General features: G+C 40.9%; 1 protein-coding gene across 2 annotated transcripts in view; it reads left to right on the forward strand.

The window, feature by feature from the left end:
• Nucleotides 1-3,258: 3,258 nt before the first annotated feature.
• NUDT14 (nudix hydrolase 14) overlaps nucleotides 3,259-15,955 on the forward strand; it is a 63,236-nt gene continuing 50,539 nt past the window's right edge. Inside the window, exon 1 of one of the 2 annotated variants that reach the window (XM_055803943.1) lies at nucleotides 3,259-3,790. In XM_055803943.1, the coding sequence (XP_055659918.1) occupies nucleotides 3,710-3,790 (81 nt within the window). In that variant the 5' untranslated portion in view covers nucleotides 3,259-3,709. Of the gene's footprint in view, nucleotides 3,791-4,237; nucleotides 4,554-15,955 lie in introns of those variants that run through there. The other variant, XM_027780957.2, reaches the window with a different exon arrangement.

The following is a 15,955-nucleotide window of genomic DNA, read 5'->3' on the forward strand; positions in this document are numbered from 1 at the left end:
TGCCCAAGGACAGTGTGTCTGTAAGGGGAAGGGAAGGACTGTTATTGGAAGAAACTTCAAGCTCAAGGGGATATTTTTTTTAAAAAAACAGTAAGAAAAAAAATTATTTAGGTATTTTGCTGATGATAAAAGTTACAAAGTAACATAGAGAAAACTCTGCTTTGAAGGAAACAGAAGTCTGTTAAACAACGAACTTTACTTTGTGGAAAGAATTCCTTTTTAATGCTAATGTTAGTATTTCATCCTTTATAAGAAATCCCACTGAATCTTCCCTTAAGACTCTTCAGCTCCAGACAGGAGGACAGTTCTCATTTTTCCTCTCTGCCTGCTGACCTAATCTGCTGATCTTTCTTTCCAGGAAAGAAACACACTTTTACTCATGTTTTTTGCTTTTCTTTATTAGGCTGTTATCACATCATTACCCTTAGAGCCCATGCAGGCAAAATATCTAGATTTTAGTATTTTACAACAGGAGGCCAGCAGCTCCAGAAAACTAAAGAACCCAGGAGGAAACCACTCATGACAACTTTCACAACTTTTTATCTGTTACTTTAAAAGGCAAGAAAACAACATACGATACAGAAACCACTTCTAAGGAAGATAAAAGAATGTATTTAATGTAGAGAAAGGCAACCTGTCATTCTGACACCTTTCTGGTTTTTGCGAGTCAAATTAACAGTAACACTTAGCAAGGAAGATGTGATGGCACAAGGCAGTTGGTTTGTGGAAGCATATCACTGGTAGCTATTTCAATTAGGAGTGTAATGGCTCGTGCTCTGCAAAGGAACTGTGATAGCCAAGAGTAATCCAGCGTGCAAGAAGTTTGGGAACTGATCATCTAGGTACAGTATCACAGAAACTTAAATGATCCTTTATGGAGTAATGCTACTCAAAACCAAAAGATTTTTGCAAGCAATTAAACATGGGCTTAGACTTACTTAGACCTATGTATCAGAATCACCTTACTGAAGCTAATAGACATGAACACAGTCCTTTGAACACTCTGGAATTATGAGTGTCTATTTTCACAAGTTTCTGGTGGAACACCACCACTACTACTTCTGCTTTAAAAAAGGAGCAGACACACAGGGATGTCAAGTAACACACAACACAGTAGTTCAGACATCTGCAAGCTGATTGTTATCTGAGGTTATAAAACCATACTGGGCAACGCTCTGTCTGAGCAAACACACCTGGGCTCTCAATGTCCTTTGGAAACAAGTCACTCCAGCAAAGCAGTGAGCACAAGGTGGCATGTCCCATGGTGGGACGTGTGAACAGAGCTCCCCCGACCACTCAGCCGAGCTGCTGAGTAGCCTCCCTGCATTGTAACCTCTTGTTATTCTTGCTATGAAACCAGAGCATTTAGAGTCAGGTCGGAGTCACTGTGCCAGTCAACAAGGGCAAGCCACAGAAGTAGTGCAAGGGAACAGGAAAGCCGGAGTGCATCTCACCCACCCAAAAGTAAGTTGTCCCCTTGGATATTGTCCATTGGAATAAGTGGGAGCTGAGGGGCATTTCCTTCTCAGGATTGTTCCTGGACTACCAAAGGCAAAGACACTTGCTGCACGGGGTACCTAGGCCTTAATGAAGAATAGTAACAAAATTCAGGTCCAGCTGCTCTTATGTTAGTCCCACTATGCAGGGCATATTTTTCCTATTTATTCTCTCACTCAGATTTCACCTGTGAAACTGTAACACTAAGTCAGCTCCTCAATCTCAGCCTGTTACATCCTTAGTTCAGCTAGCATATTCACAAAGAACATTTTCCGACAAAGAAGTCTACAACTTTCAACTGCAACTGTAAGACTAGAGCACCCTGAAATGTGTTTTCCTGCCACGCTGCACTCAACTGTTCCAGGTACATTAGCAAGATAGGTCTGTGACACATCACAACCCTGAAAGCTTCTCACCTAAGACTAAGAATGGAATAAGCAATCCATCAGGCACTATGACACGTTCCCCAAAACACACACACACTCAAAACCTTAAAGTGGTGTCAGAATGTTTACTGAAGAGGGCAATCTAACTGGCTGAACCGACCTGGGTAGCCAGTAACTTTTAACATAAGCAAACAGAGATATTGTAAACGTGCTGTGCATGGAAACTCTGTTTATACTTAAATTAGACTTGGATGACTGAAATAATTTAATAGAAAAAAACCCCAGCTTAAGTTCCCAGGAGCTTTGAATGACCTCAACATCCTTCTGAAAAAAACAGAAATATAGGGACATATCCAATGATGCAAATAAGACTTGCACAAATATTTTCAGTCAGCTAATCAAACACATTTAGTTGCCTATTGTTATGATAGCTTTGCAAATACACTTTTAAAAAACACACTTTTCAGTTCCACCAAGCATGTTTTTGTCACTTGCGTTATCAAAACTGATGGTAAGCATTCTGCAATGTAAGTGCTGCCTCATTTACTTCTTAGCGAGTTTTGCAGTTACTGGATCTGTTCTTCTTAGCCATACTGCTAAGATTCTTAATGCCACATGACACGATAATAAACTTTCATAGTGATGCAGTGGAAGTAGATTAGGATTAGAAGAGAAAAAAGAAACAGATGCAAGAAATTTCAGATTATTCTCAGTGTGGTTGATATATTGACAAAATAATTTGCTTTATATAGCAACTAAATCTGTACACTGGGAAATCTGCATGGAAAGTAAACACAAACAAGAGATAATGAGCACTACGAATTGTGAACTCACAAATCTAGAAAATCATTAGCAGGAATATTAAAACATCAAGGGGAATCTAACCTAAGGTTGCATAACAATGATCAAACTCCTACGAAAATCAGGAAATCATTAAATCTAATAGTGATTTGTTTTAAAAAAAGAGACTAAAAGGGAAGAGGGTAATTTTTTTGTAACTTTGTTGCTGAAGCAGCCAGATGAGTTTACTGAAGCTGCATTTATTGCTCTGCCACGGGCTGGGTCGCTGCTGGAAGCTGACGCTGAGAGGGAAAGTTTAAGAAGCACCAAATGACTGACGCATCGCAGGCTACCAATGAATAAAACTCATGTTGTTGACATGAAAACACCACGCAGTCAGAAGAGATTGTGCTTTTGACACAAAGGTCCTTCTCCTGCAAAATCTGACCTACGTCCAGGTTCAGGACGACTTGTAGCAAAATCCAGTAAGCAGGTTGTATCAAGTCCTCAGAGGGAGACCAATTTCTAGGAGTGCAGCAGCACCCCGTGAATTTTGGCATAATGTGTGGAAGTAACTGCCCCCCCCCCCCCCCGACAACCTTCGCCAAACTTTTGAGAAAACTCCATCACAAATGAGCGTTTTTGCGGCGTAAAGACGACAAGGCCCCTCCGTGCTGCAGCTGTGGCGTCCCCGTGTTCGGGGTGAAACCCAGCTCCCGGCTCTGCGAGGGAAGAGGGCGCCGCAGCCCCGGGCTGTCAGCGTGCGCCGGCCGGCCGGGCAAGGGGCTGCCGGGCCCCGTACCGCGCCGGGAGCCCGACCCTGCGCAGCAGCCGGCGGCCGCCCGCCCGCGGTGCACCGGGGCCCTGCCGCGCCCTGCCCGGCCCTGCTCTGCCCTGCCCTGCCCGGCGCCCAGGGCCCTGCCCGGCCCGGCTCTGCCCGGCCCGGCCCTGCTCTGCTCGCCGCCCAGGGCCCGGCCGCCGGCGGCTGCGCGCGCCTCTCCCCTTCCTCCTCCTCCTCCTCCTGGCGGCCGCTGACCCCCGCAGGGATGGAGGCCATCGAGGAGCTGGCGCTCAAACCCTGCACCTCCTCCCTCTACCTGCGGCCTTTCCGCCTCTGTTACCGGCAGGTGAGTGGCGCCGGCAGCTCGCCCCTTGGCGCCCGCCCAGCCCCTTCCCTCACGGCCGGGCCATCCCACGCGCCCGCCCCTTCCCTCCGCCGCGGCCGGGCGGCGGGGCCTCCCCCGCTGCGGTGCGGCACGGGGGGCGGGAGGCTGAAGGAGAAGGGCCGGCCGGCCCGCGGGCCCTTCTGGTGACCTGGCACCCCCCGCCCCCCCGCCTCCGCCATTTTGGGACAGTGGCGGTGTCGCCGGAGCAGTGTGGGCCTCAGCTTCATGGCGCCCTCCCGGCCCGCACCGCCTGGAACCGCCCCTCGGGTGGCTGCTTCGTCCCTGCCCGCCCGCCTCAGCCTCCCCTGGCGGCGGGGAAGGTGGGCTCGGGGTGGGCAGTGCAGGTAGCCCGACAGACCGGTTCCAGTGGAGGGCACTGCTTCGTGGTGTGCCACCGCTCCAGTTCCTCTGTGGGTGCGCCGTGCCCCCGGGTGCCCGTCACCTCGCCGGGGTCCGGGGCTGTCTCCTTAACCCAGTTCTGGTTTTTCAGTTCGCCTTTGAGCGTGCCACCTCTTGATTTGGGTCTTGTTTTGGTGCTGGTAGGCTGCAGGTCGAGCTCCTCGCTGGCTAGCTCTGGGCGCGGCAGGTTGTTACATGGACAAGTGACGCCGCTGCTGTGCCAGGCCAGCCTCAGTGCCGGCAGGTGGGAGGTGGGGAAGGAAATCCCTGTCCTTATCGTGCTTCTGTCAGTGTGAGTCACCTTTCACCGGAGCCCAGGGAACAGGTACCTCCAACAGTGGCAGGAGTGCAAGATGTGGAAGGAAAGTTGCTTATCGCAGCGTAATGTGCCGCATGTTCCTTGAATGTTTTCTGCGGATGAGGTCGTGCACCACACGGGTTGTTTCTCTAGCTGGCAATGCAGCATTAGCTGGTCCAGGGTGAGCTTCTACCCAGGTAGAGGGGTGGAAATGGAAATGCAGAATTCAGACAGCCCTAGAAGTGCATGCTGCAGACCACGTCTTCTCGTATTCCTTCTGTGCTTTGCTTCTAAACACATTGGTTGAAAAGGCAGAAGAGGGAATGTATATGGAGGAGGTGTATCTAAGTCAAGCAGTGGGATAAGATACAGAAAAGGAAAAGCAAGGGTTCAGATAGCGTGCATCAAAGCAGATGAATGGATTTTTTAACCTTTTTTGATAGATTTTGTACATGACTTTCCTGAAGAAAGCTCTCTCCCCATTGGTTGGGATAAGCAAAACATTTTGATTCGTGAACAGTTAAAACCTTTACACTGAATTATTTCTTTTTAGTTATCAGAAGAAAACCTGAAGAACATTCTTTCATGTACTGATTTTTTGCTGGCTTAGTTTATAAGTGACAAGTCTTACTTCTTAATTTCATTTTCATTTCTGAGTCATGCTTTACATGAAAAATGGGATTTAAACTGCACAAAACAGTATTAGAAAATTACACCTACTTGAATACAGGTGCCTTAAATGTGATGGGTATGGTAAAGATGAAATAAGGATGCGTTTGGTCACGTGCTGTGATTTGACAGAGACTAGCATTGCCACCAAAAGAAGTAGCTTTGACCCTTCTGCACATCTTGCTACTTCCTCTCCTTGTGCACGTGTTTGTGCGGCAACATAGTGCTCTGGATCAAGGATCTGGTCCAGGTCAAACCTAATCTGGCCAAAAAAAGAAGTTAGTTTTAATCTAAACAGGGTGTCTTGGTTCGATTCAAATGCTTATGCTGGCAGAGAGGAGGTGGTAATGTGGTGGTTAGGGATGAGTGTTTGGGGGCTGGCTGAGGGCAGAGATTGTTTCTCTTGGCTGTAGTACTGTCTTAGAATGAACGTGAAAATATAGTTTATATGGCATCTGTACAGAAGCTGGCTTGGGTCCAGCCTACTGAGAGCATACGCTCAACGAGTGCACAACTGTCTGCACCTGACCTGAGAGACAGGCCCTAAGTTTATTAAAAAACATATTTTGCATTTGAAAACTGACTTACTAACCAGAGGATGTACTAAATAGTTTTAGTCATTTGACTTACTGTTGCAAAGGTATTTAGGCCTGCTGAAAACCCCACTAAATACCGGAACAGTTAAGTGTCTAAAATCTGAGTGTTAGGTGCCTGATATGCTTAAGAATTTTTGAAAATTCCGCCAGTCATCTAAAACTGAGAACTATTTCCAAAATCTAGCCCTTGATCTTAATGGTTTTATGCTGAGTAGGTCTTCCCCTAGTCCAAAGTTTTTTTTTATTCACTAGCTGGAGAAAGAAAAGAAACTTCTTCTCAGTTCCTAATTGGTGCTTATCTTGGTGTATCTTAGAGTAAAATTAGTTTCCCCCTTCCACAAATTCCCTGCACCTGCTTGCTGAACTAAACCCAAATCTAGTAAAAAAGTCTGAGTAACAGAACAATCTGAATGAGGAAAACTTAAATAATGGCATTTGTTGCATTGTGAAAACTGAAACTATTTTGGGTAATTTATGCAGTATGTGGCATCATGCTGTAACTGGAAGGCTTGGGGTGATCTTACAGATACATTTTGTGAAACTATAACATGTTCCCTATAATTCATTGTAGTCTGAATAAGATTCATTGATGCATTTTTTTGTGTGTTTTATAGTATTGATGAAGGATAATTTGGGCCTTGAAGATTGAAATCTTCAAAGCTATTTTCAAAAAGATCCATTCCTATAAATAGACACTGATAGTCAACATAAATCCTCTGTCCAAGGACTTCTATAGTGTAAGAGGTTTTTATTTTATTAGTTTGGTTTTTTACAACTACTGTTTTTCTGTACAAACAGGAAATTGAAAGAATTCTTGCATAAAACATGATTTTAAGATTATTTCTAAGCATTCATGAACACTTACATTACAGCATTGATTTCTAGACATTTCATCATGAGTACATATGTTACAACATTGATTCCTAGACATTTCATGTAAAAATTATGCTACTTGAATGGAGGTAATTTGGATCCCATTGCTATTGCTAAAACAGTTAGGTCTTCAGCAGTTAAACATTAATTAGATACAGATGATTTATATCAGTTTGCTAGTCTGATTTTATCCATTCAGCCTGCTGCCCCCCTGACTTGTAAACCACTGCTGTTCTAGCAGATTTATGGACCACCAGAAATCTGCAAGACCTCAGAACAGGATCCATTTGAGGGGCAAAATATAAACAAAATGCTGAATAAATACTGTTGTAAACCCACACAGATTAATCATCTGAAGAAGATTGTGGTCACACCTGATCAAGAGTGGAGCCAGAGACTCATGGTTGTCTACCTGTTCTCAGAGGCACTTCACACATTCAAAATTTCAGGCTGAAAGATTGGATTACTGTTTTGGCCAGTAGAGTGTTTTTCTTGGGTATCTGGATGTTCAGACAGGGAGTTGTGAACACATGCAGGGCAGAGGTGTATGTGCTTAGGTGATGTCAGGCGCTTGCTATCATGTTAGAAAACTCCAGCAGTGTCTGAGGTTTGTGCTCAAGTCTCAAGTTCCCTGTGTTCGAAGAGCTTGAGTTGTCCTTTGGATTGAACCTGTTATATTTGGTTACATATAGAAATACTCTTCCAAAAGACTGAGAAAAATGCATGTTTCTGGCTATTTAGCTGTAGTGAGGATTGTTGGAAATCATAGAAGCCCCTGAAGTTAGAACAGTTTGTGTCCGTGGTGGATCTGCTCTTCCATGAAAGGGTCATGAGATCCTTTCATATGAGGTCTTTCATCATCCTCTGCCTTTACCCACTCATATTTTAAATGTAAGTGATGAGCTCTGAATGGTTCCTATAGAGCATAAAAGTAAGTGTACACCCTTCTAAAAGAATTCTAGGTTTTGAACCATGTGGATTGAGGCAACATGCAGCTTGGTGTTAGGCATCCAAGCTATGGAGAATAGCCTGGCTCACCAGACAAATCACCGGATCAATAACTTTTTTAAATTATTGATTCTGTCATTGTACAGTGCAAAGGTAGAAATGGAAGTGCAGTAAAGGAGTCATGGAATTCACCAAGCTATAGGCAGATGTGGTTAGGGTCAATATAGAGGGGTAAGATACAGTTTAAAACTATGTTCTTCAAAATAGGCATCTAACGGCTCCTCAAAATGGACCTAACTTTCTACTTGGGCTTTTCAGCTATCAACTCTTTTCTCCAGGTGGGACACTCAGTCAAGTAAGCCATGTTGTTTTATATGTGGTGGCCTGAGGGTGAGAGATAGATAAGGTACCTTGCTTAGTTTGATGAATATTCTCCTGATTTTGTCAGTAGGAACGCTGTTTACAAACTTTTGTTCTGTTTGGTACTGAAAGAAGAAAATTAATTTTGCTCACATATAGGATAGCATCTGGCTAGTTTTAATGTGTACTTGCCCCCAAAGTGCAAATTGGTTTGTTATCTAAAGTGGCTTGCTTTTTCTTTTGAAATATGTGTCACCTCCTGAAGGAATGGCTTCTTTACCAGGAACTCCTTGGTAAATCTCTTTTCACTTTTTCCTACTGAAGTTTTTCTGCTTTTCATAAATAATTTATTCAAGAGACCAGAGGGATGGCTAATGAGAGATTAACTCAATGCCCAAGGGCTAGGGCATTTCCCTGGGATGTGGTAGAGTCAGGCTGCAAGATCTTGCTTCAATTAATGCTGCTTCCCACATCACAGCAGAGTGTGCTCACTGCTGGGAAGCACATTTGTGTGTAAATCTTCAGCTCTCTTTTGTGTGTGTTAGCCAGGCACTGGCCTGTATATTAGACACAAAAAAACCAACAACAGGTTTAATAATTCTGCTGGGTCTAAGTCATGAAGTAGACTCTGAGTCGTAGTAGTTGAGCAGAGTTAGGATTTTGGGCATCATTAAGTACCCAAATGGGAATTTGGATTCAATGTAGTCTTCTGAAGAAATCAGCACCTGAGCAGGGATTTCAGGGGTTCTGCATGTTGGCTTTGGATCCTCAGACAGGTCTTTGACAGGCAGAGCTCTGGTGAATCTTGTAGTAATTTAAGAAGTTATTGCATACAATTGTTTGTCCCTGTGCTAGCAATTATTACCCTCTGAGGATCAGCAGAAAGGAAAGTCATTTTGCTCCAGCTCTTACTCTGCTGTTCCAGTTCAAACCCACCTCCATCTGCCCTTTAATCGAAATTACTGGGCTTTGTATAGAACTGAGCGAATTGCCTTTGCGTATTCTTTTTGGTGACCTCTGTGCTGGGGATGGTATCCTTCAAGGGGAGGCAGAGCATCAGCTGGGGTAAGCATCTAGCTGGGGGAATAATGTCTGGGAGCTGTTACAGAAACTTTTGCCCAGAAATCACATATCAAAGCCTTTGTGGATCTAGCCCAGACTCCTATAGCTTTGTTTTTGAAGGTGGTTCTGGCTAGGGAGCTATTGCCACTGTTTCCTTGCATTTTGTAACATATATTCTGCCCAGAACTTTGCTACTAGACTAATATCAACTGTCAGTAGTGTTCCCAGTATGTCTGCAAGTTTGTATTCCGAATCTGTGGAATGGTGAATGAGTATCTGTTTCAGTGATGTGGGATAAACCTCAAAAACTCCATGCATATCAACTGAATGTTACAGTCAGTAGTGGTAAATTTGAATTATTTGGTCTTTTGTGAACTTCACATTCCTTGCGCAATTCAGAGTAGTAGTCCAGTGCCTGTGCATCACATTTCCTCTATTGATTTAATGTTTAGAATCATTCATTAAATAAAAAACATGAAAAATGCACTATTCAATTTCATTTTAATGTATGTTTTCATTCAGTGTTAAGGGAATTCAATTATAATCTCTTGAGTTTTACAGTCATTCTAAAGTATTTTTTAAGACTATCGTAGATTTTAACACATCATGAACTTTGTAATGGGTAGAAAATGTACTTCAGGAGTAGCGTGCTATTCATCAGTGAAGAAGGAATTTCGTATTTCTAATCTTAGATTTGCTACTGTTTTCTTTTGTGACTATGAGCAACCACTGTTTCTGTGCCTTAAAATTTAACTGTCTTGGAGATGTCATGAAGATTAAAATATGTATACATGCAGAAAGAAGTGAGGTCTGTATCATTAATGTCATGAAAACTTTGAAGACAAAAAAGCAAAGCAGTGCAGCGTTACAATAATATTAACAATCTGATTTTGCATTCAGAATTTTTTTAATATGGTAATATCAACATTAATGTGCCCAGCTGCCTGAAATATTCTCTGGAGCTACTGTCTACTTTTTTACAAACATAGAACATTCTTTTCTATTTTGGCAGTTAAAAATGATGCTGTTGAGGGAGTAAACAGATTTTTAAGTTACCTGTTCAAACAAGTAAGTCTTCTGTTGAATCTTCAAAAGTCTGCAGTAGTAGGAAATATGCTACTGAGTAATATATTTGCAGTTCGTTTTTTCAAAGCAGTAGTGCAATAAAAAGAGATGCCGCTTTTGCTGCAAAATTTGTCTCATTTTCTTCAACTTGTCAAGTCTGTTATGTCAGTACATAGTATTAATCTTAAATGCAAACGTACCACTTCTAGCTCAGGAAGTCACTTGAGCTGCAGATTGCAGGACGCTGAGAGTATTTGAGCAATATATTCTTCCTTAAGCATGTTGGCTTCTGTCAGATGAAGGATCCTGAATGAGACAGATTTTTGATCTGACTGCTGCTGTGTTAATTGGGAACTGAAGTGCAATAGAATTCTTTTATATGGGTGAAAAAAAAGAAACTTGAAGTTTTTGCAATGACAGCATTTGGGAGTCAAATACCAAACGGTGTTCTTTGCAATTAGAGCACAGTTTTAAGAAAAGAAATTAAGGAATCTAGGCATATCTGTTTCTGGCTCTGCCACATACCTTGGATTCAACTCTGGAAATTTGTACAGGTTGTTTTTATGTGAGACATGAATTACTAAAGGGGGAAACGAAAAGAATTAGTAAGAGTAGTAGTTGAAAAGAACTGTAGTACTTGGTTTTGTTTCAGTGAATATTACATTGTATTAGTCTTAATTTCTTTATCCAGCATGCTTTGACAAGGGAATGTAGGGTTCTTTGAAGTAAATACATGAAAAGTAGTTGGCAGTGACAAAACTTCATAATTTTAAGTCATTCATCATTTAACAAACTTATGACAGCAAATGTCACTTACTGGAAAGAATTAGGCTCTGTCAACCATCTTTTGTAGCATCCTTGCACAGGGCTGAAATGTGTCTACACTTGCATAGATGAACATCAAAGTCTCATTTAATGTCATCAATGGCTAGACTACTTGAGTTACAAGGAGGAGGTACGTTAAGTTGTAGTTATCTTAAACCAGTATTTTTCAAGTTCTGATACATAGCTCATTGAGGGCCATTGGATGACTTATAGGTCCTCCACGTGAGTCAACTAAGAAAGGCAGATCAATTATCAGCAGATTTTAGTGTGCTCCCAAGGTCTGCAGCCTCACTGGAAGATGTTTCCAGCTCTGCAGATGAAGAGGTTGCAAACCATTGGCTTTGACAATACCACTCCAGTAGCCTCATCTGCAAGGGCTTGTCTACACAGGACTTTCCTGATTAACTCCATGTCTCATTGTACAACAAAGAGTCTGGTTCTGTTTATGTTAAACCATTTTCAAAGTACGATTGCACTTTGAATTCATACCCTACCTTAATCCATGTTAACTTTCCAGTGCATGCCCTAAGGGAGCAGTAAACTAAACTGAATGACTGTGTCCACACAGGGGTTTAATGGAGTTTAACTAGCAGAATTCAGGTTCATCAAGGTACTTACCTTCAGATTCATTTTCTAGATGGCCTGGTATGGACAAGCCCTAAGAATAAAAGTGGTTTAGTTCTAGGTGGATGAACCATGTTATAAAATCCATCACTGGGATTTTATTTTATATTTTGTGTGTGAAATACAACTACTGTGGGGTATAAAGTAGGCTTTTTTGACTTGTTTGCGATTGTCTCTTTTGTGGTAATTGCAGTTAGATTTGAGAAGTAAAATAGTGTTCATGTTTTTCAACAACTAAAGTGCTTTATTTGTTTTTCAGTTTGGATCAAAATACATATGTTTGCTTAAATAGCAGAAACTTATTTTTCCCAGTAAAAAAAATAATCTGTCATCTGAATCAGAATTTCAGCTATGATATGAAATTATGTGTATTTGGTGTGTTTTAAAGCAGGTGAACACTGTAACATTTTAAGTGTTTATAGCAAATCTGAATGTTATGGAAATTAGACATTTTCTGTAAATGGGAATATTCTTTAAAATCTGGTGTTTACGGTCTATATGGGATGGAACTATACTTTTATTATATTCCTGAAAATACGAGTGTGTTTAAAATAACAATTTTACCTCAACTGCTGCCATATGTAAAAGACATTTGTATTTTCAGCTGTAACTCATAAAAGGTCAGCTCCTGTGCTTTGAAAACTCTACACAAGCTGATGTTGCATAAATAAACATGTTTTACACAGCAGGCATATAAAGTTAACTGCCCCTCTGACTTGCATTCAGATTAATTATTCTTCATTATTTTTAACTAAAACAAGTTAAAGAACTCGGCTTTTTAGTACTGTCCTTCAGACACTGATCAAAATCTTGTTAATACAGTAACAGCAAAGTTTACTGAGGTTTAAACAAATTAAAGCCCAGTTTTTCTTAGTGGTCAGCTCATGTCACCCTAAAGCCCTGATCACTGATCAAAACAGCATTAATTATTTGTTTCACATTGTGGTTGCTGTGTCAAAATCCTTTAAATACCTCTTGGAGCTGAGAGGGAATCTTAGGGCCTGTGACAGAGCAGCTGGTCTGGACATGGGCTGATGCCCCAGTTGACAGGTTGTTGGATTAGAAAGAATATCAAAGGCAGTGAGTAAGATTAGGGATAAGTGAACATCTGACAGCAGTTTGCAGCAGGGAAGAACAGATGATAAACAATGGGAGCGGGGTGCGTGGGGGGGGAGAGAGGTGAGAAGGCCATGGGAAAAGTGTGGCGGCAATCACTAAAGCTCCAGGTTGCTGAGCCTCATGAATAGAACAGGAAATGGGATTTGCTGGGACAGATGTGCTGAGCGGTGATGAATACATTATAGGGAAATGAGGCTAAACTCCTAAAGGTGAGAGATGTTCTTTCTCTGAAAATAGAAAATAGAGGAAAAGTTTACCCTCCTGGAGAAGTAAGCATTAATACTTGAAAACTAATACAGCAAGAAGTAATGCTAATGATATTTTTTTATTAAATGGGTATTCCAGAGTAGCATTCATGGCGAACTCTAGGTCATGTATTTAACAATCTTATGGTGCTATTACATAAACAGTATGCAAGTATTTAGTTTAAACCTAAAAACTGCACCAATGGTAGAACATTGAATTTGAATGATGGAACAGCCTGAATGGAGGCTCTGACTGGATAATTCTTAGGCGCATATTCTGTATCTGGTGTGTATTACATAGCACTCACGTCACATACGTTTGATCCCGCCACCGTTAAGAAAGTTGTACTGAGTGATCTTGCGAGGTCCTTCTAGCCTTACATTTTTTCAGTTCTGTAAAGTGATTGTATGCATGTAGTAAATTATATATAACCGTTCCTTAGGATATTTCTGTACTTCTCAAACTTCTTTAGTTTATATTCTTGATGGATGCTTTTCCAATATTTGGAATCATTATCTCAGAAAGCAAATAGAAACTTTTTGTGTGTTTACTGGTAGGACTGTGTGTTAGAATTTTTAATTTAAATTTTAATTTAAATTTTTTAATTTAAATTTTTAAAGAAAATCTCATGAAAAATCTCATTTTCATTAACATTTTAATAGCGTGTTACTTCAGCAGAAGGGGGAGATACAGAAAGTGTGATTGTTTGTGCTGCTCTGAGAAAGTATCGATGAGATTTGTTCTTAGACATCTAGAAGTTTATTCCACAATGTATTATTCCGCTTTGTTTTACAAATAGGAGCTTGCTAAAATAAAGTAGAAACACAAACTGTGAGAGTCACTAACTGGAAAACATAAAGCTCAATGGTGTAAGGACAAGAGGTGACTTAGCTGTAACGCGAATGCCCACCATCTGTCTTTCCTGACCACAGATCTCCTGTATGTACTGCCCCTGTTCGTCAGGACAAGGAGACATGTATCTGGCCTCCTTTAGTCCCCATTTGCTCCTAGCATGTGTACTGTAACTCTAGCTGTAGTTTTCAAAAGAACAAGGGATTGCAGCTAGAATCTGGGATGAATAGGTGTATGTCCTATAACCCTGCTTCAGGAAGTAGCTGTTCACTTTGCAGAAATGCCATGTGTGGTATTTGGACCACAGCAGCATCGCTTGAATGTAGCAACTGAAGAGTCCATTGAGCTCTGGAGTTCCAGAAGTTCCCCAAAATTAGCCATCGACAAAGATTGTCTTTCAAGTGGCCATAATAATAGAGAAATAAAATGGTGGCGAGCACAGCAAAACATAGATTTTAAAAGTGTGCTTTAGTGATTCTGATCAGCATAAGTACTATCCTGTTAGCTCTGTTTTCCATAAAACTTTGATTTCTACATTTCTATGAAACTGTAACCAAAGGACTTAACATTTATTACAGGCAGTTCCCATTTTAAAGAGTGATTGAAGACTATTTGCAGTTGGCCTGCATAGTTCTTTACTTTCTGTCCCAAGATTTAAACTGCTGCAGGGTCACTGTCATTATGAAGGGTTCAGAAATACTGCAGTAAAACACAGAACTGTGTATAAGTCACTAATCAATTAATCATTAATTCATTCAATTAATCGAATACCAGTTGTATATGACTTTTAAGCAACAGGTAAATTTCTCTGTACCAGTGCTCTCTTTGGAATAGATGATGGTTTAGGTGTTCCCAAATTACTTCTTGAATCATTCTGTGTATTATTTTTCCCAAACAGGAAGATGATGAGGAGATGACACTACTAAGGGAATCGGATTTAAGTTGAGTAAATAAAAATTGAGAGGTAAAAGTGAAATTAAGAACAGATCAGAACCTGGAGCTAGTTGCATTTGTCACTTCGAAATGATATTGGGGGGGGGTGGGGTTGTGGAGAAGGGAGAGGATGAAAAGCCCTGATAATCTTTGTGAGGAGGGTCTGTGAGAAAGTCTTAGGAGAAAAATCTAAAGATTGTTACTAAGCCTTGGCTTCTGTTAGCCCCCTGCTGCTGTTCTTCATCAAGTTGTTTTAATGGCTTTCAAAGCAAGTGAGTGGAAAATGATTTCTCTGGAAGTTTAAGGAGACTGAACTGAAAACTGTCATTGCTCTATAAGTAAAACACATCAAAGATTGATGGAAGAATTGCTTGTTAAACACATTGTCGATTTTAATTAAAAAAGTTGGGATTTATCATAAAAGAGATATCAGATCATCATAACTACCTAAAGGTGAAAGTTTAATGCCTTGTCATCTGGTCTGGAACCTGTGCTAAGTATCTCTTTCACAGCTTTTGTGACTCTCTGCATGTGTGCAAGATTATTTTTTTTTCCAAGGGTTTTGGGTTTTTTTTTCATAATGCACAGAGGGAAAAGTACACAAGCATAAAAATGTAGGTGGTTACTGTGCTTTTTAATTTTCTTTCCCCTGTATTTAGGGATGCTTTTTTTCTGGTATTTTTAATTACCTAGGGTTACAAATTCATGTCTCTTTCTGAAATAGTTCTTTTTCTTTGTGTTGGAGTATGTAAGATTTATTCTGTGTTCAGTGTGTGCAAAGTGCATTTATATATCACCTAGTAATTGTGTGTTTTTTCTAGAACCTGGTCCTCTCACTTTCCTCTTCTCTCCCCACCATCTTTTCCTTCCACAGTCCTGCCAGTCAGTAAATAGTACAGTTTTTGATTGTGTAGTAATCTAATTAAAAAAACAATAGTGAAAAAAAACCAACCCAGAGTGTGCATTGAAAACATTTCCACTGAGGCTTCATTCTTTTAAGGCAAATGCTTGTTCTGATGTCTTTCATGCTGCATACGATCCAGGTGCATATTTAGTAAGCAAATACAAACAATTATTTTAAAAGACTAGAATTCCTCAGCAAGCTGATAACACACGGCATGCATTATTCACTATCTTAAGATTTCAGAAATGTTCAATGTTGTAGTTTCAGTTTTAATTCACAAATTCTTTCTACAGTTAAATAGCTACATTTATGCATAATTCTGACCCTAGATCTGATTGTTATGTAGAACATTG

This window comes from Falco peregrinus, chromosome 1, assembly GCF_023634155.1.
Source record: "Falco peregrinus isolate bFalPer1 chromosome 1, bFalPer1.pri, whole genome shotgun sequence".
NCBI lineage: Eukaryota > Metazoa > Chordata > Aves > Falconiformes > Falconidae > Falco > Falco peregrinus.